Here is a 26,118-nt window from a genome sequence, read left to right on the forward strand (position 1 = left end):
CAAGCTTTTTGTACATAAATGAGGCCAATAGTTTTCTCGTTTGAATTGAAATACTGTTTTTACTTTTGTCATTTCTGTGTTTTTTATAGCGGTATGGGCTTTGCTCATTCTTGAAGGTGGTGGTACAGTGAGCTATAGTTGTTAATTTCTGTGTCATTTTGGTCTTTTATGAAGAGTTGTCTAATTGGCAATCATACCACATCTTTTTATATTTAATCATATCTTCATTGCAAATAATGTTAAACATACGAGATTACATTTATAAACCAAGAAAGGAGAAAGTACATTTTTGGTCAAATTAGCCCTTATAAAATGTATCAAAAGTTCTATATAATTGGGATAGTTTTAATGCACTTTTCAGAAATTCATAGGGCTAAATAAGCACAAAATTTTACCTTCTCCTTTGCAACATAAAGAGCATCTTTTTTTTCATTATTATTTTTTTGTATCATTATAATAAATATTTGAGTAACCTAAGGATGAAGTAAAATTAGCATCAGATTGAATGTCTAATGCAGTCATCTACCCCATGTCTCAAATTTCTAATTTTAAAGGAACAGTTAATTTCTGTGTCATTTGGTCACTTGTGGAGAGTTGTTTCATTGGCAATCATTCCACATCTTCATTTTTATAGTTATATCAGTCCTTATCTATAATCTAAATTTATACCTAGTATAGACAGCACAACAACAATAAAATCAAACACATTCCAGGGCTGTCTAAAATAATGAAACCGCAATCCTGTTATCTTGATCGCTGCTTCCAGAGTGAATACAGTTGTGAATATAATATTCATAATTTGTAAGATATCGATGACCATATCTGACTGTTTGTAATGTTCTATACCCATTACTATCATGTTCATGAATATTACAACCACTATACAAAGATCAAACTTTGTGCTCACTGCTACATCATAAAATACACCTTGCATTGTGTTCTGAAAAATAAAACACAAAAAAGTATGAAAAACAATAATTTCTTACTTGTTCACAATTCAATTGCTATGTTATACCTTTAATATTCTTTCATTCCAAGTTTTCACACAAAAAAAGTAAATATTCAATTGGGGCAAATCGGTGATTTTTCTGCGATCTTTCTTTGAGAACAATACTAGCTAGGATGTGGTATGATTGTCAACGAGAAGTTACTTAAATTATACAGTAAATCAAGGACTTTTTTTTAGATAACAGAATATCAAAGGGAAATATAAAACCACCGTACAGTTTAATATTTATATAGAGCTTTTCAATAAATTCTTTTACAATTTTAAACAAAGTCATTCTGTTTCAATGCAAGTAAGTCTGGTTTTTGGTTTTCAAGAATGAAGAAAAAGTTTTTTTATAGGAATTACTGTAAGGGGTTACCACAACTTATAAAAGATATTTTACTATGTATTATTCATTGTTTTAGACAACTTATAAATAAGTTCAATTAACTTAACTAGGTAGTTCCTATTGTAACAGCAAATGAAAAAAACAATCATATATAATGGTGACAATCCGGGTGACAATAAGTAGAAAAATAAGGTGTAAAATAAATTATTAAATTGATTGCAATGTCTTGGTTAAACAAAAACTGATATTTCTACATGTGAAATAAGGCTGATAATTTCAGTCTTCAGATGTTGTCAAAACACTGTTGAGGAGGTTTCATTCAAACACATTGATAACGCAAAGAAAAAGATATAGTAACTTCTTTACTACTAAAATTCCCTTAAAAAATTTGATGGACTTAATAACAAAAAGAATAACTAATGCAAGAGTTCAAATAAAGAAAAATATTCAACACTTGACGAAACAACCATGTTAAGTTAAAAATTGTTTGGACATGCATTGAATGTTTTTTCTATTTTTAGCATTATTTGATTAGTTATCTTATACGCCAATGGAAAAATGTGAATACAAATGATTAAAAAAAAATATATAAAAATTAAAACATGCAAAGTTTTAAGACAAGAGTGCACACACTGAAATGTCTCGCCTTCTTTACTAATCATTGATATTATGTTGATAGTCCTAAGTATAAAGCTTTATTACAACTGTCACATAAACTTAACATTAACCAAGAAAGCTAAACAAGACCAATGAACCATGACAGGCAGACATGTACAGCTAACAAAGCTTCCATACAACAAATATAGTTGATCTACTACTTATAGTTTAAGAAAATTAGACCAAGACACAAAAACTTAACACTGTGCAATGAACCGTGCAATTGAGGTCATGGTCAAATAAAACCTGCGGGACTAACATATAGATCATAATATATTTCCATACACCAAATATAGTTGACCTTTGGCAAATAATATTAGATAAAAAGACCAAAACTTAAAAACTTAACTTTGACCACTGAACCATGAAAATGAGGTCAAGGTCAGATGACATCTGCCCGCTAGACATGTACACCTTACAATCATTCCATACAACAAATATAGTAGACCTATTGCATAAAGTATTAGAAAAACAGACCAAAACACAAAAACTTAACTATAACCACTGAACCATAAAAATGAGGTCAAGGTCAGATGACACCTGCCAGTTGGACATGTACACCTTCCAGTCCTTCCATACACCAAATATACTAGCCTTATTGGTTATAGTATCTGAGATAAGGACTTGACCACCAAAACTTAACCTTGTTCACTGATCCATGAAATGAGGTCGAGGTCAAGTGAAAACTGTCTGACGGGCATGAGGACCTTGCAAGGTACGCACATACCAAATATAGTTATCCTATTACTTATAATAAGAGAGAATTAAACATTACAAAAATTCTGAACTTTTTTTTCAAGTGGTCACTGAACCATGAAAATGAGGTCAAGGACATTGGACATGTGACTGACAGAAACTTCGTAACATGAGGCATCTATATACATAGTATGAAGCATCCAGGTCTTTCACCTTCTAAAATATAAACCTTTTAAGAAGTTAGCTAACACCGCCGCCGTAGCCGCCGTAGCCGCCGCCGCCGCCGGATCACTATCCCTATGTCGAGCTTTCTGCAACAAAAGTTGCAGGCTCGACAAAAAATCTCTAAAATAACTAAAAAAATGTTGAGAACTTTCTAGTTTTTATCTTAAATATTTCTTCTTGGCTGTTATAAAATAGCAAGATCTTTCTTCTATACATGTTTCTGATGAAGGACAGATTTCAGCATTTTATATTCTACTGCTACTGAAGTATGAATCTTAAATGACATCTATTTCACTAATATTTTTTATAACATGCTCGGCAGGTCTTATTTGAACACAAAACAAAAATCCAAAATCTGAGATACTATTCCAGTTGTACATTTTATACTACAGACAATAAAGCTAAAACAACACATTGACATGAAAAATTTCAGACATGACGACTATCTAAGTGTGGTCTAATACTCTATCTGGTCTCCATACTTACCATAAGACCAGGACCCTGTAAATTGTATTTGGTTCAGGATTTACACACACATTTCATTTTCTAAACATTTTACATGCCCTTTCAAATGCTACATCTAATAACAAAAGCCCAATTATCAAACTGCAGCTGAACTAAAAATTTACATCGTGAAAAAATTTACATCTAAATAAAATTGACTGACATAAATGCCAAACTAAAAACGACAAAAAAACAACTTTATTCATTATCTGTCTGATAATATCACTAAAACAGAAGCTGAAAATCTGACCTTCAACATAGCCTTTCAAAAAATAATTGATGTTGCAAAAAAATGTTCCTCCTAATTTTTTCAAACATTTTATCACTTTAAGAAATTAATGCAAGTACTGAGAGAGATTAATAATCTTATCATGAATTACACTCCTTGAATAATTTCTGATAAATGACAACAAGCTCAATACCTTTTACAGTACCTGTATCTTATGCTCATTTTTAGACCAAAAAAGTCTGTGTTCAGGAAAATTGTCACACCAAAAAACTTTTTTTGGGGGGTTGACCGAAAGCAAACTCATATTTTATGACCACATCAGTCTGGTTGCATTACATTTTTTTGCAACATTACAATATAATGAAAACCGCAATCAACCAATCCACTTCAGTCAAATTCACACATAAAAAAAATCCATCAATTAGTCAATTAATAACTTGATTTAATTTTCCCTACCTTTGGTCTTTTAATGGTTTTCTGTGGTTTTTTGTTTCCCAGTTTCTTTAATGTGTTCATATAGTTACGCTGAGTTGTTGTTAGGAACATGTCTAACACATGTCCTTCATACTGAAATGTGGAGATTTGAAATAACATTAGAGATCACACATATCTAATATACATAATTCTTATCATAAAAGATCATACTAATTCTTGATGGTGTTAATATTCATAGTAAGGGTATTCTACATACTGGATATCAATATGATATGACAATATATGAATTAATAATATTCTTAAAAGTATACTTCTGATCTTCTGTTTCTTTTTATGCTAAATTATAAAAGTATATTATGCCTGGAAATCTGACAAAAGCTGCCTCTTGTTTATTAAAGCTAATAAATTACATACATAAGAATAACGTTTACCTGTTTCTTGAGTTCGTTGAAGTTGTCAATGATGACACTTATAATCAGGTTCAATGTGAAGAAAGATCCAAACACAATAAATGCCACGAAGAAAAGATAGTACCATATGTTGGACTCGAACTTAGGTTGTTTATCAACCTGAAATATACAAGTTACCGCTATAAACAACAATCTGTAAAACATTCTCCGACTTAGCAAAGAAAGTCAATTTTAGTTGAGTCTTTTTTATTTTAAAGAATTAATCATAACCTCTGAGTTTAAAGACAAACTGAAATTTACATTTAAAATATACTTGTATACCAAAGCTTATGTTCTGACAGTCAGTTACCTAATCTTGTCTGAGTCAAATTACTTTCATATTATATAGATATAGGAAGATGTGGTTTGAGTGCCAATGAGACAACTCTCCATCCAAGTAACATTTTATAAAAGTAAACCATTATAGGTCAAGGTACTGCCTTCAACACCAAGCCTTGGCTCACACCGAACAGCAAGCTATAAAGGGCCCCAAAGATTACTAGTCTAAATTAATTTTTGAGAAAAACTAGTATATTTACCTCAGTAGCATCTACAGCATCTTCCATCAACTCCATCCAACCTTCAAATGTGGCCTAAAAATAAAATTATAGTTGTTTTATGAATTCAATTTTTTTTTTGCGTTATGCCCGGTCATCTGTTAAAATCTATTCTACTCAAAACAACTTCAATAATATAATCTGCAGCTTTCAATGGCTAGGCAGTATTTTATATTAGGGTTCGCCAACCATGTTTCAACAAACAAACAAAAAATTGTGTAATAGTTAGCGGCAAAGTTAATGACCCCCCATTTAATTTTCTATAATTATTGAACTCATCCATAGTTCTGGGAGGTGAAAACCTTTATCCAAATTCAAAGATGATCCAATAAAATAAACACCCAAGAATTGTTACAAGTTTGAGTACAAAAAACCAATTCCCTCTATTATTTTTCTCATTACACAATTGATATGGTATTATAAATAAGCTATACAACTTACCACTTGGAATAAGGATAAGAATCCCTGACCTACATGGTCAAAGTTTATTTTAGAATTAGTCCAATTATAGCCACTAGATATACAGTGTGATTTATTGGCTATCACCAATGGATCAAATTTCTCGCCATCATTATCCACACATTTAAAAAACTTTCCAGCGAAGAACTGCACTCCCATAATACTGAATATGAGCCAGAATACCAGGCAAACAATTATCACATTTATAATTGAAGGTATTGACAACATCAGAGCATTGACAACAATCTGGAAAAAAAAAAAAGTTTTTAAAAGATCATTGAAAAGACTTTAAACAAAATCAAGTTTGAAACAAGCAACATATCTATATAAATGCATGGTTAGAAACAAAATAAGAAGATAATAACTGTATTGTACTTACTTTTGTAACATAGATTTTACTGTCACAAATTGAATTTACCTATCAAGGTGTAGACTGTCACTAGGTAAACAGATATTTGTGACAGTAAAATCAAGTTTAAAATACAGTCATCTCCATTTTAATGCCACATATTAAAACAAATTCCATTTAAGTAAATAGTTTTGGCTTAAAAATGCTATAAATCAAAAAGTCTGCAAACTATTACATTATCTTTGGCATTTTAACAATGTGAAATCATAAGTAAAAACCTGATTTAAACATAATCAAAATAAGGATTTATACTTTTCATTACCTTCTGAATGGTTTAAATATTAACAAAAACAGGATATTGAGAAACAAATTGTGACTTTTTTATAATTTTTTTTAGAAAATTCATACCAATTACCAAAAAATTGAAAAAAGTAGATTTTCTAGTTACGGACTGGAAGAAAGTGGAATTCAGCCCATCAAAATATTTCTCAATGTCCAATGAAAACTTAATTCTGAATGAATTGTAGTAGAATTAAACATACCTTCATTCCTTGCCATCTTGAGATGGCTCTGAGTGGACGAAGGGCACGAAGTGTTCTCAGAGATCGGAAAGCAGAAATGTCAGCAGCACCTGCTGCAGCTGCAGCAAAACTGGCCCAAGATATCTGTAAACAAGAATGTGTCCATAGTACACGGATGCCCCACTCGCACTATCATTTTCTGTGTTTAGTGGACTGTGAAATTGGGGTAAACACTCTTATTTGGCATTTAAATTAGAAAGATCATATCACAGGGAACATGTATACTAAGTTTCAAGTTGATTGGACTTCCAACTTCATCAAAAACTACCTTGACCAAAAACTTTAACCTGAAATTTGCACTACCATTGTCTATGTTCAGTGAACCGTGAAATTAGCATCAAAACACTAATTTGGTAATAAAATTAGAAAGATCATATCATAGGGCACAGGTGTACTGAGTTTCAAGTTGATTGGACTTCAACTACATCAAAAACTACCTTGACCAAAAACTTTAACCTGAAGCGGGACGAACGGACAGAAGGACAGACAGGACAGACAAAAGGACAAACGAACAGACGCACAGACCAGAAAACATAATGCCCCTCTACTATCGTAGGTGGGGCATAAAAAAACATTTAATGTCATTGACAATAATAGATATTAAAAGGTATATATAAATAACGACTTTTTGAAAGTCAATTTTTTAGTTCAATTATGACTGATATTAAATTGTTTTATTCATAAAATTTGACATGAAAATTATTTTCCTCTAACAATTATCAAAGCACATAATATTTGACTTGTTTAAAATCTAGATTTACACACACACACAAAAGATTAACAAAAAATTGCAATTTCTTACACAAGAATTCAATTTAAAGATAATCGATTTTGATAGTTAAAAGTTGAAAATTATACAGTATGAAGACCCTTGTTGCTGAAGCAATGATTACTTTTTTCTTGTCTTTGTTTTTTTATATTCCTCTGAGTGAATGAGTCCTCAAATGAGACTGTTAAGTGTACAGTAAATTTTCTCTGAGGTGTTTCAACTGATAGAAATTAAATCATACTTACAACAACAATGAGAAAATCTAGAATAGTCCAAAAACTACTGAAATATGCCTTCATTCCAAGAGCAAACCATTTCATCAACATTTCAATGGTGAACAAGACAACAAATATAATATTGATGACATACAGAGCTTGCTCTAGTTCTGGTTTCTGGTACAAATAAATATCTTCAAAAGCCTGCAAATAAACAGAGGCTTAATCTTAATTTTTAGTATATACACACACTCACTACAGAAGGTTTATTACTAACAACAGAGAACTGTTCAAATCACTAAAATCTTATCATTGCTTACACCATTAACTGAAAAAATGTCTGACTGACAAATATATTATTGTTAACCAACTTATTTTTCGCAACTTTGGTGATTAGAAAAATAACGCAAATAAAAATCATTGTGAAAATACAGGAAATAAATTATCCGTGAAAAAAAGCTGGTTAAAAGTATGCTATAATTCTATAAACCAAAGACAGTTGATTTAAGCCTTGGTCACACCTTACCGGATGGTTCGAACGGACGCCTAACAGATTTTTTTTCAATCCCTTCATTGCCGTTAGACATCCGTTCTTATCCGTTAGACGTCCATCCATACTAGTTGCATGTCCGTTCTGTCCGGTGGAAAATTTTGAGCATGTTCAAAACATTGAACAGACGCCAAAGGATAAAATGTCAGTTGAACGTCTGTTAGGCTTCCGCTTTGTACAGTACTCATCCGTTTCGTTTCCGTTTTGTATCCGTTACGTGTCCGTTATACATCTGTTGAAGATCTGGAAGATAAATTCACCAACGAACTTCTACCGGACATTTAACGGATGTTGAATGGATGAAAAACAGACTTCTACCGGACGTATAATGGATAAAACAGATGATGAACGGATCTGAAACGGATAAATGCCAATTGAAAATTTCGCGTCAGAAATGCCAATTGTTGGTATGTCAGATTTCTTAAGGTTCATGAATTCTTATTATTCATAATCGATCTTAGACGGAATTTTGAAGAATAAACCAAAACCAGTTACACAGAAAATTTTTGAATATAATGCGATTTACATGTATTATTATTGTCGCCTTTGATTTTTCCGTATATCTTGTTAATCCGTTTTATCCGGTTTATCCGCTTCCATTAGGTATCCGTTTTATGTAGTACTCGTCCGTTTGATGTACGTACGACATCCGTTCTGTCCGGTACGTGTCTGTTTCTCGTACCTTGCATATCTGGTGTGTGTCCGTTATGCATCCGTTACACGTCTGTTTTATTTGGTCAGTACATCAACGGACAACTTTTATTTTCATCCGTTAGGCGTCTGTTCGTGCTATCCGGTAAGGTGTGACCGAGGCTTTACTATTTAAAATATCTGATTGAAGCAGTATATAAATGGTTGATGGTGGATGCCAGTGTATGATGAAAATTCTTAAGTCTTGCATTTTGTGACATTCACTGTAAGTAGGACAAAAATGTACTGCACATATTGGTATATATGTAGGACTCTAATCCATGGTGAGTTCCAAATCTATGGCAGATTCCTAATCTATGGTAAATGTGACGTCATGCCATTCCAAATCTATGGCAGATTTTTTACAATCCTAATCTATGGCAAGTTTTGTAGTTTCCTAATCTATGGCGGATTTTTATTGTTTCCAAATCTATGGCATTTTTTTTGCAAAAAGAAAACAATGCAGTACATATTCGACCAATGACTTGTCTTACGAAAGAGGAAGTATACGACAACGGGAACATGTCTTTAAAAATTTGTGAAATAAGCATTCCATAATGGTCAACCAAAAAATGTCATAAATTATAAATTCATCAACCTTAATACAGACTTCAAGATGAAATGGTGTGCTCTGTAAAAAATACACATTTTTTTAAACTGTGCATGGTATCTGTTTAATCCATTCATTAAACCAACTAATAAGTCGTTTAACAAACAAGAAGACCGCTTTTTATAAATAAAAATAAAAATAAATAAAAAAGTAACAAATAAAAACAAAATACAGTTTGAATTTTGAAATAATATTTATTTCAGCGATATCGTTAATTCATCTTTTTTATTTGATGTGGATTTAAATCAAATTTGTATCCGGTAATTTGATCTTTCCCATTATAAACTTTGCCAGCCGTAGACCGTAGAATACTACCAGAACTCCTTTTAAAAATATGCGATACTGAAAATAGCGGTGCCCTTATTCATCGCGGGCATTGACCGGTACAGCACATCTTGTCCCTCTTCGGAATAGTAGGTCACATTTTCCTTAAAACCACCGGCAAATTTTTGTCAGGAAAATAATTTCATCTTGAATGGTGTTCAAATCTATGGGTTCCGCCATCGTTAGCTGCAGCGAAGATGTAATATGGCGTTATTCAATTGTGACGTTATCTGTTACTCTCTCCCCCAGATCTGCCATAGATTTGGAGGAAACAAAAATCTGCCATAGATTTGAGTTGTTTGGCGTTTGTAACGTCACATTTACCATAGATTAGGAATCTGCCATAGATTTGGAACCCGCCATAGATTTGAGTCCTACATATATATTTTGTATCCCTTTTTTGTCCTATTTTGATATAAAGATTATTTACTTTACAGTACTTACCAATGACATACTACTTAAGCCAATACAAATCAAAACAATAGCTTCAAATACTTTGCTTTCTACAATCATGGTCATCACACGACGGAATTTATACCATCTTATCCCACATGTAGTCTGGTCGAAATGTTCCCAGCCCTGACTAAGAAACCTACAATAAAGGAATTTAAGTAATTAGCAGAAAGTGTATTAATATGTTTAATATAACTTGAGTAAATAAAGATTACGGCCACCACTGTTTCCTTTTTCTCTTCTATTGTCTCATGTAAAGATTAGGAAGTTTAGACCTCACAACTATGAAGGCCTTGGTATAAAGTGTAACATGCATAATCCGACACCTTAGAATTCCAACATCCTGCTTTCACCAACACATTTTCATGGTCCCAAAATATGCCTATCATTGCAGAAAAAAACCTGAGTATTCCGAAACCCTGCTTAATCCGACATTTTGTTTTGGTCCACAGTGTGGCGGTTTACACAGGTTGCACTGTAGTTCGAACACATTGCCATTATCTCAATGATGTTTATTCTATTCTATATCTCTCAATTCACTAATTGGTGATCCTAAATTTCTAGTCTTAAAGAGCATACACCTAGTTGAAATAAAGCAAATCAAAACACCAATTTTAATTACACTCAAATAAAATAAAATTTAACAAATAAAGCTGGCATGTCAGTAACTGCTAGTAGTCCTTTGTTAATTCATGTATCATTGTCATTTCACTTAAGTTTCTTTTGTTGCCTGTTCTAACATCAGACTCAGACTTTTTCTAAACTGAGTTTTTACTGAGAGTATTGCTGCATGTTTCTTTTTTCTGCACTGGCTAATTGGTATAGAGGAAGGGTTGAGATCTCACAAAACATGTTTATCCCCCCCAACCACATCAGTAAGATTGTCCCTAGACAGGAGCCTCTGGCCTTTGTTTGTCTTTAATGTTTTTTAATATTATTCATTACTATGTTTAAACTCCATTTTTACTGAACTAGTCAAACACATCTTTATTTAGGGACTAGCTGAGGCCAGCCTCCGGGTGCAGGATTTTCTCGCTGTATTGTAGACTATTGGTAGCCTTCAGCTGTTTTCTGCTCTTTGGTCAGGTTGTTGTCCTTATGACATATTCCCTATTTCCATTCTCTATCTTATTTGAATATGATTGAAGCCTAACTTGTTGGAACCAATGGTTGGGTAGGTGGATAAATGATGATTAGAGAAATGAGTAGATTTTTGTATCAAGAATCTGATAATAAAACGTACATAAAAGCATTATTGAAAACATATCCCTATATCCATGATATCCGTCAGTTTTTTAATTTTCAGTTAGATAAAAGTAGAATCCAAAGCACCAAAAAGGTAAACCATTCCTGATGAAGGTAGAGTCATACTAGAGTTTTGTTAGAAATGATGTTATGTAACAAAAAAGAAGATGTGGTATGATGCCAATGAGACAACTCTCCAAAATGTGTTTTTTTTTTTTACTTAAACATGAAGATCTATTCAAACACACTTAACAAAAATCAAGCAAATACTGAAATAAAAATTGTTTCACACAAAATAAAAGGTTATATAAAAATCTATTTCTATGTGATAAAGCATGCTGTTATATGGACAACATTTTTGTATATATATTAAACGGTGATACATTTAAAACATAAAAATTATGAGAATTTCAACTTTTCATGTTTCAGAAATATATTATAAATTTTCCCCTTCAACTATCTCATGAGAGGCTAATTTTTTTTTTAAATAGTCACAATTAAAAAGGTTTATATAAAGTTTAAGATCTTATCCTGAATTTACAAAAAATATTACGGTAAAGTCTTTTTAGTTATTGTTAAATAATTAATTTACTATTGAAATTGATATCCTTAATTTAAATTAATCTTCAAATGAAAATAATGTGTTACTTTATCATAGATTTTGTTGTTGTTAATAAAGAAATGAAAAGGTTGCAGATCTTACCTCGTTTCAATTCTATATGAGTGAAAATACAGAGAAAATGTCACATGATAGAAAACAAAGTTACAAAATACACAATGTCATAAAAGTTATTTAGTATTTTATAGGTCTAATTTAAACTATTGATTATAATTTTTGGCATAAAAGCTCTAAAAAATGTAGAAGTTTGTCAAAAGGAAAATATCTCATAATTGAGATACAAATTTATCTCCCCTTTAACATGCCAACAGAGCAAATACAGACACAATTATCTCCCTTATGACAAGTCTCTTTGGAGGGCATGTTAGGTCTCTTAATATTTAAATATTTGACAGATCTGTTAGAAATAATGTTGAATTGATGGCTAGGCGTTGTACATCTAGAGAAAAATCTTTTTTTTTCTTTTTTATATTGGTTAAGACTGCCAATTTTACAAAAATATGAGGTTACCTGAAGAAATATAATGAAAAAATATTATAAGAGTTTTTTCATTAACAGCATTCTTACCTTTTTGAGCACATAAGAGGAAAACAATCATTAACAACCACTTCTTTTTTCTCTTCCTCTTTATCTTTCTTTGAATGAGTGGAAGCTTCTTCTCCGAGAGATAGGTCGTCTTCATTTTCTGATTTTGCATCTTTGTTTTTATCATCTTTGTCATCTTTGCTCTTATCTTCTTTCTTAGCTGCAGCATTTTTTGCATCATTAAAGCTGGAATAAGTGTCCCTCTTTGTTTTAAAGGCATCGTCCATGTCTTTTCCTTTGGCACCATCTTTGTCTTTTCCCGTAGCTGCATCTTTGTCTTTTACTTTAGCATCCTAAAAAGTAAAATTCATTTTTGTGCAAAATTTTAAAAAATTCAATGTGTTAAGAACAATTAAAGCTCCATGTGTTTGAATCATATAGAAATTTAAAGATCAATACCTTACAAAACAGGAAAAATATATCTTGAATTTAAAAAAAAAAAATTAATATGAAAGTTTAAAATCTGATCTCACACCCAAATCATGTGACATCAGAAAGTATTAGTGGCATATCTTTGATGTATGAACAACAATTTGTTTGCATGAGATATCAACTTATGGGTAATGACACCTGACTATTAGTCACTAGCATGAAGAGGTGTCGAACAAATACAAAATGAGGAAGACTAAACAGATGCATAGAAAATATCCAACCTTCCCACTGAAACTGCTATCTCTTAACTCTCCTAGTATTACTTGTTTAAAAAAATCTTTATATGTTGATTTATATCAAACATGAGTTTCCAATGAAATGTTAATGTGAATGTTTTATCTTGAGGATTGTGGTACATCAATATATATACATACATGTGTTTTAGAGGTTTCATGATTGGCATATATATTGAATATATATATATATATGTGTATCTGAGAGACCTTGATTACCATACAGCAATCTTTACATATGTGTGTGTGTCAAACTGAGCTTGTACATACCTTATTATTATTGTCTTTATTTTGAACAGCTCCATTAGACTGTGATATTGGTGGTAGTTTTAATTTCTCAGGATCTTTCTTATCCTTTCCAACTTCTTTTGGATTGCCATTTTTGTCTATATATAAAACACATCAATTTTTTTTATCATTTCTCTTTTTAATGTCAATGTTTTTTTCTGTCTATATCAAACTGCACAATTGGTATGATACAGAAGATTAAATTTGTTTGTAACTTATCTTAGGGAGCTACCATTTGATTTTTATGGGGGGGCTAGGATGAAAAATTTTGTCCTGCATTTTTTTTTAGGGCAGAATCAATTTGCGCCAATTGCAGTTTTGAAAAGGTATTAATTGCGCCACTGTCTTTTATTTTGATGGTATTAATTGCGCCAATAAATGAAATGAAATTGCGCCAGATTTACCTGTAAATATTTTTTACCTATATCATACATGTACATGTTTTACCAATATCATACATGTATTATAATTAACCTTTCCACTTAAGATTTAACTGAACACTTATCAAATTTAAGAAAACTCACCAAAAAAATAATTTGTTTAGTAAAAGAATATTTTTTCACGAGTCAAGATGTCTGATATACCATTAAAAAACTAGAGTCTGATAGAGGAAAACCGGTCATCATTGGTGAAGAACACAAATTCCGTCAGGCATTTGTAAAGAACTAATGAGTAGAGAAGTAAGCAGAAAGGAATATGTGTCTAACCTCAACTACAAATACCAGCCTTTAATTCAATGATGAACAGAGACATTGTATATGGTTTTAACTGTATATATACGGGTGAACGTTTTAATTCAGCATACATTTCGTTATTAAAATGACTTTAACTCCGCCAGTCGGTAAACTGCCGGACCCAAGCCCAAAAGTAGGAGGATGGAAGTCAATCATTTAGTTGTTATATATAAATAAAAATAAATAAAATTGGCGCAATTAGATGATTATTTCATTGGCGCAAATGATACCTATAGTTTTGAAAATTATGTGGCGCAAAAGAAGTATTGGCGCAATTAAGTTGTGGCGCAAATGAGTTACTTTTTGGCGCAAAAAGATATCGCCCTTTTTTTAGTTGTAATCTCTGTCCTGCCTTTTTATTTTTCACTCTATTCGGTCCTGCCTTTTTTTTTATTAGTTTATCCTGACTTTTTTTACCTAAATTGTCATCCTGCCTTTTTTACCTAAATTGTCATCCTGCCTTTTTTTTTGCAAAGTGTCTCATCCTGCCTTTTTTTTTTACTCAAAACTCCTGTCCTGTCTATTTTTTTCAAATTTCATCCTAGCCCCCCCCCCCCCATAAAAATCAAATGGTAGCTCCCTTATCCGAACATTAAATCTGCATCTGGAAAAACAAATCATTTTCATATTTTGTGTTTTTCTGTATAACTGGCAATTGTTTAGACCACCCTAAGTTGGAGATCCCCTTCTGATATTTAATTGGGGATTTCTTTACAACCTTTTTCACATTGGATTGATTTTATTTATATTGCATATGATTTGTTGTTGTTGCTTAGCAAACAATATATAACTAGTATTAAAAGAATTTATTAACAATCAAATGAACCAATACTTTTAGCTGAGCGACATGTCAAGAATCAGGGACACTCTGAATTGTGTACTGCAAACAATTTTTTGACAATAATTTGTCTATTTTAAAGAATAAACAAGAACTTATACATTTGTAATGAAAGAGGGAAAGGCAGGAAATTTCTCCAAAGCAGGACATCATATGTTCATCTGTCAAAGAGAGACTGGTTTCAAAAGGAATTTCCACATTTTGGTAAAAAAATCACCGGAGTATGTTTTTTTTATGCAACTCCATGAAATATGCAGAAATATAATAAAAACAAGTAGTGTGAAAATGATGATGAAAAAACATTCTCATCAAAGACAATGTCTACAAGCTGAAGCTCTAAGAAAGAAATTGTTGTATATAACCATGCATATATTTAAGCATTATCAGACTATACTGATTTTTTTGACAAATTTTAAATCTTCAATCAAAATATAATCTGATTTTCAATTGAAATCTAAATCATAAAGTTTAATCATGCATATCAATTAAATTTACTCTATTGCACACACGTTTAATTATGTGAATTTTGTGAATTAGTTATTAAGGATAACACATATAAAACAAGAGATGCCACACACTTTATAGAATACACAGTAGTCACAATGTACACAACAAGAACAAGAACACAACACACTAAGTTAGAGTATTATAAAAAAGAAGTGTTAAAGTTTTCAGTACATTACAAACTGGTGGCCATACTAACATCTATAGCAAGAACTAGTATTGATATAAATTTAATGGTCTAACTGCAGGGTTATCACACAAATTTCATATTTTTTCTTGAGATAAAAGGGATATAACTCCATGTAGAACATCTTATATTTTTTTCATTATGGTCATGTGAAAGTAATTAAACGTCATCTGGAGATATTTTGATCTTTGGATGCCTAACTTTCATTCTAAGACATTTTATAGAAATTTGTTAAACATGAGTAAAGATGTCTCCTATAATCTTTATATTTATGAAAAATTACAAGGTTGTACATTATGTAAAAGATTTCAAGAAAAATGAGGAAAACACATACAAATACTTTCAATAACATTTACAAAACTGTTGATACTCCAGAGGGTTGAAAAATCATTATTTAAAGCTACAAATCAGAAGCTTCTAGAAAGCAAACAAATGGGAGTAAATTACCCAAGGAATTTGCTTATTCCAAGTAAGCTGTTCTTTTATATCAATCAGCATATCTTATTTAGATTTGTGTAAGATACTTTTAGCTACTTTCACTCAATCTTAAATGACATTTTTTTACATGGGAAAAAACAATGAAATTAACTCCATTTATATATCAAACTCTATACATATTATTTAATCAAAAAAGATTTGCATTCAAAATATGACTAACTTCATCTCAAACCTACAAAATTTTCACACTTCTAATGGGTAAAGTAAAACTTTTATGCTTAATGCGAAATATGCAGATGTCAAAAGCTTCCCTATAGATAATATAAAAGTTATTATCTAATTATTTTCCATTAGTAAAAAATCTAGTTATTCCATGGGAATTAACGATTTATTAATTAAGAAAATATACAGATTAAATTTCTTCCAGGGGTATTAAAATCAAATAATATTAAATGGAAATGTTTAAAAGTTTATCATGAGAAATGTAATTCCACATTAATCCAAACAAATTTAAAAATATAAAAAATAGTAACATATAAAATAGGGAAAATTGTGTGACCTATTTATTGTTACCTATCTAAGTTTATCTACCATGTCTAATTCAAATGCTATGTTTGTCTCTCTATAAGGTTAACTTTCTAGTCTTGAACAGGTAAGAAATATTTGCCACTGAATTTTAGAAAATCCCTTTCCAGCTTCAGGTTTAAAGTTTTAGTCAAGGTAGTTTTTGATGAAGTTATTTTATAAATTTTTAATAAAGTTGCTTTATAATTTTTCAAAATAACCAGTCTGTTTTTATTCAATGAGAGAAACAATGATGACGGAAGTTTTTAACGACCTTGACTGGCTACACAGCCCTTGCATGACCTTGACTGGCTATACAGCCCTTGCATGACCTTGACTGGCTATACAGCCCTTGCATAGTCGGTAGAGAAACAATCATGACTGACTACCAGTTAATAAATGTCTAGGTTAGTAGAGAGCTAGTACTGCAGTGTGCTTACCATTGCTATTAATACTCTCAATATCAGAAGAGAGTTCCATACCTTCCTCAATCGCAGCCTCATTAGGTGCTACTTTCTTACTTAAACAGCAACAACAAAGCTCTTTGATTCTTCTGACAGCCGCCAACATTTTGTTGTCTTCTTCTTTATCACTATTGGCCTTTAAATTATCACTAGCAAAAGCATTAATTAACAAGGCAAGAAAGAGATTCAGTACCTGAAATAACAATGGTAAGATTTTATCATTACAATTGTAAATAAAACAAATTGTCAAAAGAAATAGGGAAAAAACTAACTTCAAACAAGTTAAAACCACTGTAGAATTAGACATAGAACAATTTTGATCCAAATATTTTGGAAAATTCAGAAACCTGTCATCTGATATTTCATAGATATAAATATTTATAAAAGTACCTTTCCTTTTTTCTAGTAGTAAATATTAATTTAGGTTAATGGTATGCTATGTTGCAGTAATTATCAATCACTATTTTTTTTGTTTTCATCATGCCAATCTTTATGTTATCTTTGGGAATATATGTTATCAGCAAAAATACTGTTTATGAATGTCAACATTAGTGTTACTGTTAAGCTTTTAATGTTTGTGCTTCATTTTGAGTTAACAAGTTGAACTATAATTAAAGTAATTGCTGATATCTGCTTATTACCGATACCCCTGCAAGAAGTATACAGTAAGCAGGAAGTGATAGATTTGAAAATGCATCAGACAGTGAAGAATGATCTCTTTAAGTTTGATACCTAATTTCAGAAAACCTTAATTTGTAGTTTATGAGTAAGAAGAAACAAAAATTTCATACATATCTATCGCGTGTCAGAATATACAAGAATTCTGTTAACAGGAAGTTGATGAATAATGGATCTGAAAATTTATCCATAGTATATAAGCAACCTCACATGAAGTTTAATATCAAATTTCAGGAAATTCTGATTTGCAGTTCCTGAGAAAAATGAGAGCAAAATTGTACAAAAGGGACACAAATACATAATTAGTCCAGCAATTCCTCATTCTAAACTATGGGTATGAATATTAAATAAACTTCAATACAGCCACTTTCTTAGTTTAATCTTTATAAAAAATTAAGTTTAGAGATCTTGGATTATACTGTGGGTCCATTTATTTCTGTGGATTTCACTTTTGTGGATTGAGAAAATAATGTATGTTCTGGGATCTCTGATTTCATGGTTTTGCCAAAGTTAGCATACAATTCTTTACAAAATGTGCACATAGACGTGTGAAATACAATAAAATCCCTAGACAATAAATAGATACACAGTAAGTGATCATTTCCATCTAATCTTTTCTTATTTCATATAGATTGATCCATTTTATTACAATTTTTGAAGTTTGTGGGGTCTTTCAAGTTAGACAATAATTTCCACTTGAAGCTTGTGAAACCAAGAAGTATTAATTAGACAAGATATCATATATGCCTTCAAACAACCATATGATAAATATCCTTGATGATCGAGAGTGAAATCCACAAGATAATGGACGTTACTGTTAAATGTTGTGAATTTTTATTATGTAATTCATAGTATCAAATATCAGCATTTTTATAAATTTTATTTTTATTTATATATATCTATTAACCTTTGAAACTTGAGAACCCTAAGAGTGTTATAGAGGATGAATTGTACCTATTCATCAATATCTAATTTTAATTGCAAGGTAATCTAATCGAGTATCTGCAGAACTCATTTCAATAATTTTCTTTGTAAGTCGTTAAAGATTATTTATACCGTTGTCATAAAGAAAAAATCATGTTCTCAACAACATGAGATTTGAAAAGATTTAAATGGAACATGTATATAATTAATTATCAAGAAACATTTAATGTTTTGGACTAGCTCCAACAGGAATCAGATTCTTTGTGTACCCGACAATAAAGTTCATAGGTACCCTCAATATTGAAGTCTCGGTAAAACTTCAGTTTAATTGTATGTAAAAGTGGTTCAAACTTTTTCTAATATGCTTTGAGAAATGGGTTAATTGTAAATATTTATCTAAAGTCTCTAAGTAATCTCAACAGTCATAACCTGAAGTGACAAAACAAATGAATGTTTATATTCCCACAAATACTTCCTCTTTGTAACACCAGTAATATATGGTATACATTACAGGGTAACAGTATTGTTTCCTATCATAACACCCAAAGCCAGGGGGGGTAAGAGGTTTGTAGGACCCCCCCCCCAAAAAAAAAAAAATAACAACAACAACAACAACAAAAAAACAATGAATAAGCACTGTTAAAGTAGGTTGTTCTGTTTGAATTACAGCTGTTGAGGTTGAGTATGATTGTATCAACCCCCCCTGGAAATTCCTTGCAACAGACCTGATATTTGCAGTAGCAAATAATCCAATGACTATAGTAGTAACAAGTTTATTAACAACTTGGACCATCTTAAATGCAAGGACCACATACAGATAATTTTATTTGTGGGTTTTTGATTAATGCAAGTATTTCATAGTGTTTTTTAACAGGTCCTGTAGGTACTTACAATAAAGTTCCCCAATACTAGTGTGGGTAGAAAGACCACCATACAGAGTTCTCCTTCAGCTCTCATACAGTCCCACAATGGTTCTATCCACTCCCCACACAGAACTCGAAACACCATCATCATAGAATGGAAAAAGTCTTTGAAGTTCCACCTGAAATCAATTAACAAATTCTTCATTTTGTATCAAATGATTATAATTTTATTTTGTTAAAATCTTTAAACTATTTGTTGTTTTACAACTATGAATCTGTGCCCTTTCACAGAAAACAAAACTTTTAACAGATGAATAAAAAAAATGTAAACTGAGCCAGCAATTAAAAAGACAAATTTATAACACAGACTTCTTGAGGTCCCCTTGTGACTTAAACTTTTAAACAAGCACCCAAACCACAAGACAGGATCTAAATCAACTGTAGTATTTAATTGCTATACTTTACCTAGACATATCTAGCTTTTTTCTCTTATTATTATCATTTTGTTTTTACTTGTATTGCATACATGTATATGAGGGCCTCAGGGAAGATTAGTAATTGTAACTAACTGTGTTTACCCTCTTTAAATAAAGAATTTATTATTATTATTATTATTATTATTATATCTGAGTGAGCATTATACTGAAACTGTGAGATCAATACAATGTAATGGAATTGTAAACAACCTGTTTTATACTTTTTCCAACATTATAAATCGTCTCATATGCATTAACTTTTCTATCCATTCTTACATTTCAAAATTAAAAATGTTTCCTTGATCATGAACCAAAAGAAGCAAGAACAAAAACCCACCTTGGAATGTCATCTCCAAATACATCTGTTGTGTAACTTTTACTGAATAATTGTAGTCCGATAACAGCAAAGATGTAGATAACAATAATCAGAATAAGGGTTAAAGGTCCAAGAGATCCTAACGTATTCAAAATAATCTGTAGCAGTAGTCTCATAGTCTTCCAGGACTGGGCCAGCTTCAGAACTCTCAACTGAAATAGACAAATGTATAAACATGACATTTAATTACTGGTCTATCTTCAGAAGGAAAGATTAAAATATATATTTCTCTGGTGATCTGCAATGATTTTAGAAGCTTTACAACTCTCAAATGAAACAGGTATAAAAATATGATAACTTGTTTTTTTTCTTCAGAATTTTAGAATTTTAACATCATATTTAATTTTAACTCCAATTATAAAGATTTATGAAGAAAAGAGATCTTGCAAAAAGCATAGAAAAACCTGGAAACTTTGTTGAGTTTTCAGGGTCATAAATGGCTGTTCTAGATTAATGACCAGATCAAATATATCTATTTACAGCTTATTGACAGTAGTTTGATGCATAAGTGTCAAGTATTTGGATTGTCACAAAAACACAGAAAAGAATTATATAAGTATGGAAAATAGTGTTTGTATGTATGAAGTCAGCATGATTTGTAAATTGAAAATATTAACCTATCTAAACATTCTAGATAAGCTGGAGATGTTTTGACCATGCAGTGTAAAGAACAAACCCCGACTGAATGGTATGTCTTATTTTTTCTCATTGCTGAAGGCTGTAAGGTTTCCTACACTGGCTTAAATCCACCTTATTTTACTCAGGTGGATAGTTGTCTCATTGGCATACATACTACATATACTTGTTTTAATAAAAAAAATATAGCCGTCAAAACATTGATGTTTAACCTGCTTCAGTACCTACCAATCTGAATGATCTAAAGACAGAAAAACTTGGAATATCTGACAGGCTAATATCTATAATACTGGCTAAAACAATAACAAAGTCAAAAAGATTCCATCCAGACTTAAAGTAAAACTTGCTCCATGACATTATCTTCAGGACAGCTTCCAGTATGAAAACTGAGGTAAAAATCTGAAATAAAAAACATATACAAATTTATATTTCTGAGAGATAATGATTATTGATATTTCATTTATTACTACTTATTTTTGCTTAATTTTTTTTGCATTATATATTTATGTTGTCTCTCAACATTTCTGAGCTTCCACAGCTACTATAAATTATTTATAACTAAGTACTGTTACTTTAAATGCACATTGTTTTCATTTTTTTTTTTGTGTATAATAATTCATGATAAAGATATTTCTTTGGTGTTTTGTTATGCCATTGCAGTTTATTTAATTTCTCGTTCATTGAAACATGTCAATGGAGAAGTATTAGGGAACTCCAGTAGGGTTCATCCTTATTTTTTTACATTCATAAAATGTCAACTCCTTGATATGGTACACTTATTGATGTACTATGGCTGTGTTTTGCTCTTCGGTCGGGTTGTTGTCTCTTTGACATATTCCCCATTTCTCTTCTCAATCTTATTTGCCTAAATGTTTTTTTATTTAAGTGTTGAATTTATCAGTGTTAACTCTCTGAAATCAATTGCTTTAAATGTCTATTTTTATTTGATTTTGAGAATTTTTCTAAGATATAAAAATGAATACACTTACATAGTTAGACACCTCTAAAGTTGTTGTAAGTGATTGTGGTTGGCCATGATGTTCAAGCATCATAAACAGTGTATTCAAAACAATACATATTGTGACAAACAGGTCAAAAAGTGGGTCGCTGACGAAGATATTAAGAATATTCTGGAACTTGAGCCAACACACAAACATTTTTGTTTTGGAACAACATGCACAATTTCTGTCCACCAGTTCACCTTTTTCTCTAACAGCAACATTGCCTTCCTCATCAGCTGTAAAATGATAATTAGTATAATAAAAATTACAAAAAAAGAATCTGTTATCATTGTGCATATACTGCTTGGCTAGTCCAATTTTTGAAATGGAGAAACTATATACCAGTATACACTTTGGTACATAATCACTTTATTTTGGTACATTAACTCTGTCCATTAAGGCATTTCGAAACCTTATTCTGCACACTGAGCCAAAATTTTGAAATTGCTGACTCACAAGACAGGCAGTGTACACAAAATGCACAGGGAATACAATTTCTATTGATTGATGTTGAATGCCAGTGCCACTTTCAGGCCACTGTTTGCTATTTCATGGTGGCTAGTTTTTATTGGCGGAGGAAACCTTGACCGTGAACAGAGAGAACAATGACCTTTTGGAAATTTTTAACGAAGAAAATCTTACAATTTTTTAGTGTAACATAAAATAAAGGATGTTCATTTCAAACAATTAGCATTGATTTCATCAGAATAACAAAACATTTTATATCAAAATCTACTTTCAAATCAATAGATCTAAAATCTAAAATGACATCTACCTAATATAAAGTTGATTTCCTGCAAAGTAATTCTGGTAATTATGCTGTATACTTATTATTAGACTTCAACACTAACTTTGTGTTCGATTGTTACTTATTGTTAGTTAATGGAAAACAAAATAATAAAACAAATTTTTACAGCCAAATGTCCTTAATTACATTGGTATATTCAAGTTTTACAATGCATGTCACTTTTCCCATAGGAGGTATAAATGCTTAGCTTTCAGGCATTCAATGTCATTATCCATTTTATACATACATATATATCTACATTATACATGGAAGCTAGATATATGATTGGCATACATATAAGTTGATGGATAATTAATAATACATGTACTTCCCACATGGTTCTATGTTTGCATGTCCTGTCAAAGGGACAGTCATCTTGGTCTTTAATTTGCAAGTTTATGTAGACAATGACTGGTCAGTTTTCACAAACCAATGCCAAAAGATTTAAAGATTCTGGCCAATGTTTTCACAAAAGAAGGCTCTAGTGGTGTCTTTAAATAATTGTTTGTTTCAGAAGAAGTGCAATGATAAACATTTGTAAAACGCAAAACACCCTAATTGTATCAAAATAATATATGAGACAAGACAGGACCTTCAAGTAAGAATGCAAATAAGTTAGTTAAATAAATTAGAAAAGCCACTTTCTTTATGGTAAATTAAAAGATAAAATTGATTCTTCATACACTGTTTGCACTTTTATTTAAATGTCAATTCTTTGAACTACAAGTATTATTATTTAAAATCTAATTTTCTGCCTGGTTAAACTCTATCAGAGTATTTTAATGAAATAATACACTTAAATTTTGAGCCCAGCTTAAAGTTCTAGTTCTAAAACTTCACCTGCATTAAATAATAAAAGTAAATGCAGTGGTTTTGTTTCCATTTTAGATGTACTATTATAAAACTTTAATAATGCAACAGTTTGGCGTCCACTCAATAAAATTTTCAGCTAACCTTGAAGAAATGACAAGGTTTCAATACATATAGATTTAACTCTCATATTACACTTTAAGTAAAATGAATTTAAGCGTTAAGATGAATCAATAAATTAGAGATTTCTATAGACGGTCATTGTCAGCGCTACAAAGATTTTACAAGCCAGGTTTATTGTGTCCCAGCTAGAAGGTGTGCATCAGCTTAGACACTCTATTCATAAACTCCTCATCCAGGTGAAAATATTTACTTATATGAAATGTACATTTTTCATGTTGAGAAATAACCTTTTATAGAAACGTCAATTTCAGACCTAACTCTTTTTATTTTGTTATATGTCATTATGCATACTTAGTTTATAACAGTACATATTCAATAGAAATATTGGACTGATTTATTCCAAGGAATTTATAACAATAATAATATTATAAATCAATTTATGTAAGGATAATCCAGTACATACTAACAACTTAATGTGGTATGGACTAATTTCATTGACTTGCGATTCTTTTCATATTTCAGAAAATTTTATTATTAGTGACGCATGTACTGTATTCATTTTTACAATTTTAGAAGGCGATATTAAGTATTTAAGTAATTATCATTATAAATTGAATCAGAAAAATGCATTAACTTCTGGTAGATTTCGTGCAGTTCTCTACTAAGTCTCAAAATTAATCTTTGTCTTCTGATACGGTTTGTATTGCTTATTCAGAGGTAAATATCAATGAAACAGAAAATCAAAGACTCAACTTTTCGTTTTTGTCCCCTTTCTTTTCATTTTTCACAGAATTGTTTCCCCTTCTTTAACTAATATCAGTATTCTGATAAAAATGAACTTTATAATGATAAACATATCCATTGTACCATGACATAAACACCTATTTCCATTGGATTTCTTTTAATTATCTTAAGGATAGGGTAAATTTCTATTTTTGTGATCATGGATTAACTTAATTTCGATGAATATAAAAATATTTTCAAAACTTTCATGAAATTTAATGTTCACTTTTAGGGATTTAAGACACTAGGTATCTGTTATACTTGATCTTTTTCACCATCATTTCATCCAGGAACAATTGAAACTTTTGTAACCATTGAATTTACTCAAGCATAAGGCTATCATCCTTAGATATCTTATTAACAACAATAGAATTGTTCACCCTCCCCTTTCTCCCTAATTAAAATTTCCAAGAATATTTATGTTCTACACATAGTGAATTACCAATAACAATTTGTAAATAAAACCAATTTCTGCAAACTTGAGGTTTTTCCGCTAATTACTAGATTAGAAACGGGAGAATTAATTATTCATGTGTGAAGCACTGATTAGAAGCATTGATGATCTTTGTACCTGGGTTAACTTGATTTTTATAATTACTATGTGTCTAATGTAGCACAGAGGAAATAATTAGTTCATTGGAAGGTATTATTGGAATAATCTATTACCAAATAGGTACCGATATAAAGATAAGGAGATGTAGTATATCATTGCCAATGAGATAACTATCCACCAGAATTCAAATGAAGGGAATGTAAGCAATTGTAGACCTATTTAAGTATATTTTTTGTAATCATACTAGGATGCTGGGTAAATCTTACATTTAGTTGCAAGCTTCATCTGAACTTAAATTTGAGATAAAATTGAGAATGGAAATGGGGAATTTATGTCTGTTTTGGTATCAACTATACTATGGACATATGTTCCATATTCCAATTATCAACTACATGTACATTTTAAGATTTTGCACTAAATGACTAAAAATAATGATACAATAGACAACTTTCAAATTTATGCATTTTCTTGCACATTTCCTATGTAAAAATGTTATGTCAAGGTCACAAAAAGAAAAAAATGTTCAATGACTTAATATATACCAATTGACCAGGGGTCAACAAGTGTACTTATTCTTAAAAAAAACCCAGCTTGAGATTGGTCTATTCAAGTAGGCCTCTCTTTTATTGCCTTTTTATTGTTTACACTTATGCCTTCATGAAATACATTTATATATTTTTTTTTAAATCCAGAGATTTGATCAAACCTAAAAATATATCTTTTTGTGTATAATTAAAAAAGGGCATGTTTTTCTGATCTAAACAACCTTTTGTAGATATAGGAAGATGTGTTGTGAGTGCCAAATGAGACAACTCTCCATCCAAATAACAATTTATAAAAGTAAACCATTATAGGTCAATGTACAGCCTTCAACACAGAGCCTTGGCT

General features: G+C 30.9%; 1 protein-coding gene across 19 annotated transcripts in view; it reads right to left on the reverse strand.

Moving 5' to 3' along the window:
• LOC139519193 (sodium channel protein 1 brain-like) overlaps nucleotides 1-26,118 on the reverse strand; it is a 115,307-nt gene that overhangs the window by 12,854 nt on the left and 76,335 nt on the right. For 11 of the 19 annotated variants that reach the window (XM_071311066.1, XM_071311078.1, XM_071311073.1 and 8 more), the window contains 16 exons: nucleotides 22,163-22,410; nucleotides 21,402-21,572; nucleotides 20,499-20,689; nucleotides 19,714-19,864; nucleotides 17,197-17,413; nucleotides 13,474-13,589; nucleotides 12,521-12,831; nucleotides 12,038-12,049; nucleotides 10,081-10,228; nucleotides 7,493-7,666; nucleotides 6,440-6,562; nucleotides 5,531-5,794; nucleotides 5,072-5,125; nucleotides 4,515-4,652; nucleotides 4,105-4,215; nucleotides 670-940 (listed from right to left, as the gene is read on the reverse strand). In XM_071311066.1, the coding sequence (XP_071167167.1) occupies nucleotides 670-940; nucleotides 4,105-4,215; nucleotides 4,515-4,652; nucleotides 5,072-5,125; nucleotides 5,531-5,794; nucleotides 6,440-6,562; nucleotides 7,493-7,666; nucleotides 10,081-10,228; nucleotides 12,038-12,049; nucleotides 12,521-12,831; nucleotides 13,474-13,589; nucleotides 17,197-17,413; nucleotides 19,714-19,864; nucleotides 20,499-20,689; nucleotides 21,402-21,572; nucleotides 22,163-22,410 (2,700 nt within the window). The remainder of the gene's footprint in view (nucleotides 1-669; nucleotides 941-4,104; nucleotides 4,216-4,514; nucleotides 4,653-5,071; nucleotides 5,126-5,530; nucleotides 5,795-6,439; nucleotides 6,563-7,492; nucleotides 7,667-10,080; nucleotides 10,229-12,037; nucleotides 12,050-12,520; nucleotides 12,832-13,473; nucleotides 13,590-17,196; nucleotides 17,414-19,713; nucleotides 19,865-20,498; nucleotides 20,690-21,401; nucleotides 21,573-22,162; nucleotides 22,411-26,118) is intronic. The other 8 variants (XM_071311082.1, XM_071311076.1, XM_071311081.1 and 5 more) reach the window with 3 other exon arrangements.

The sequence above is a fragment of the Mytilus edulis genome, chromosome 4 (genome assembly GCF_963676685.1).
Source record: "Mytilus edulis chromosome 4, xbMytEdul2.2, whole genome shotgun sequence".
Taxonomy (NCBI): domain Eukaryota; kingdom Metazoa; phylum Mollusca; class Bivalvia; order Mytilida; family Mytilidae; genus Mytilus; species Mytilus edulis.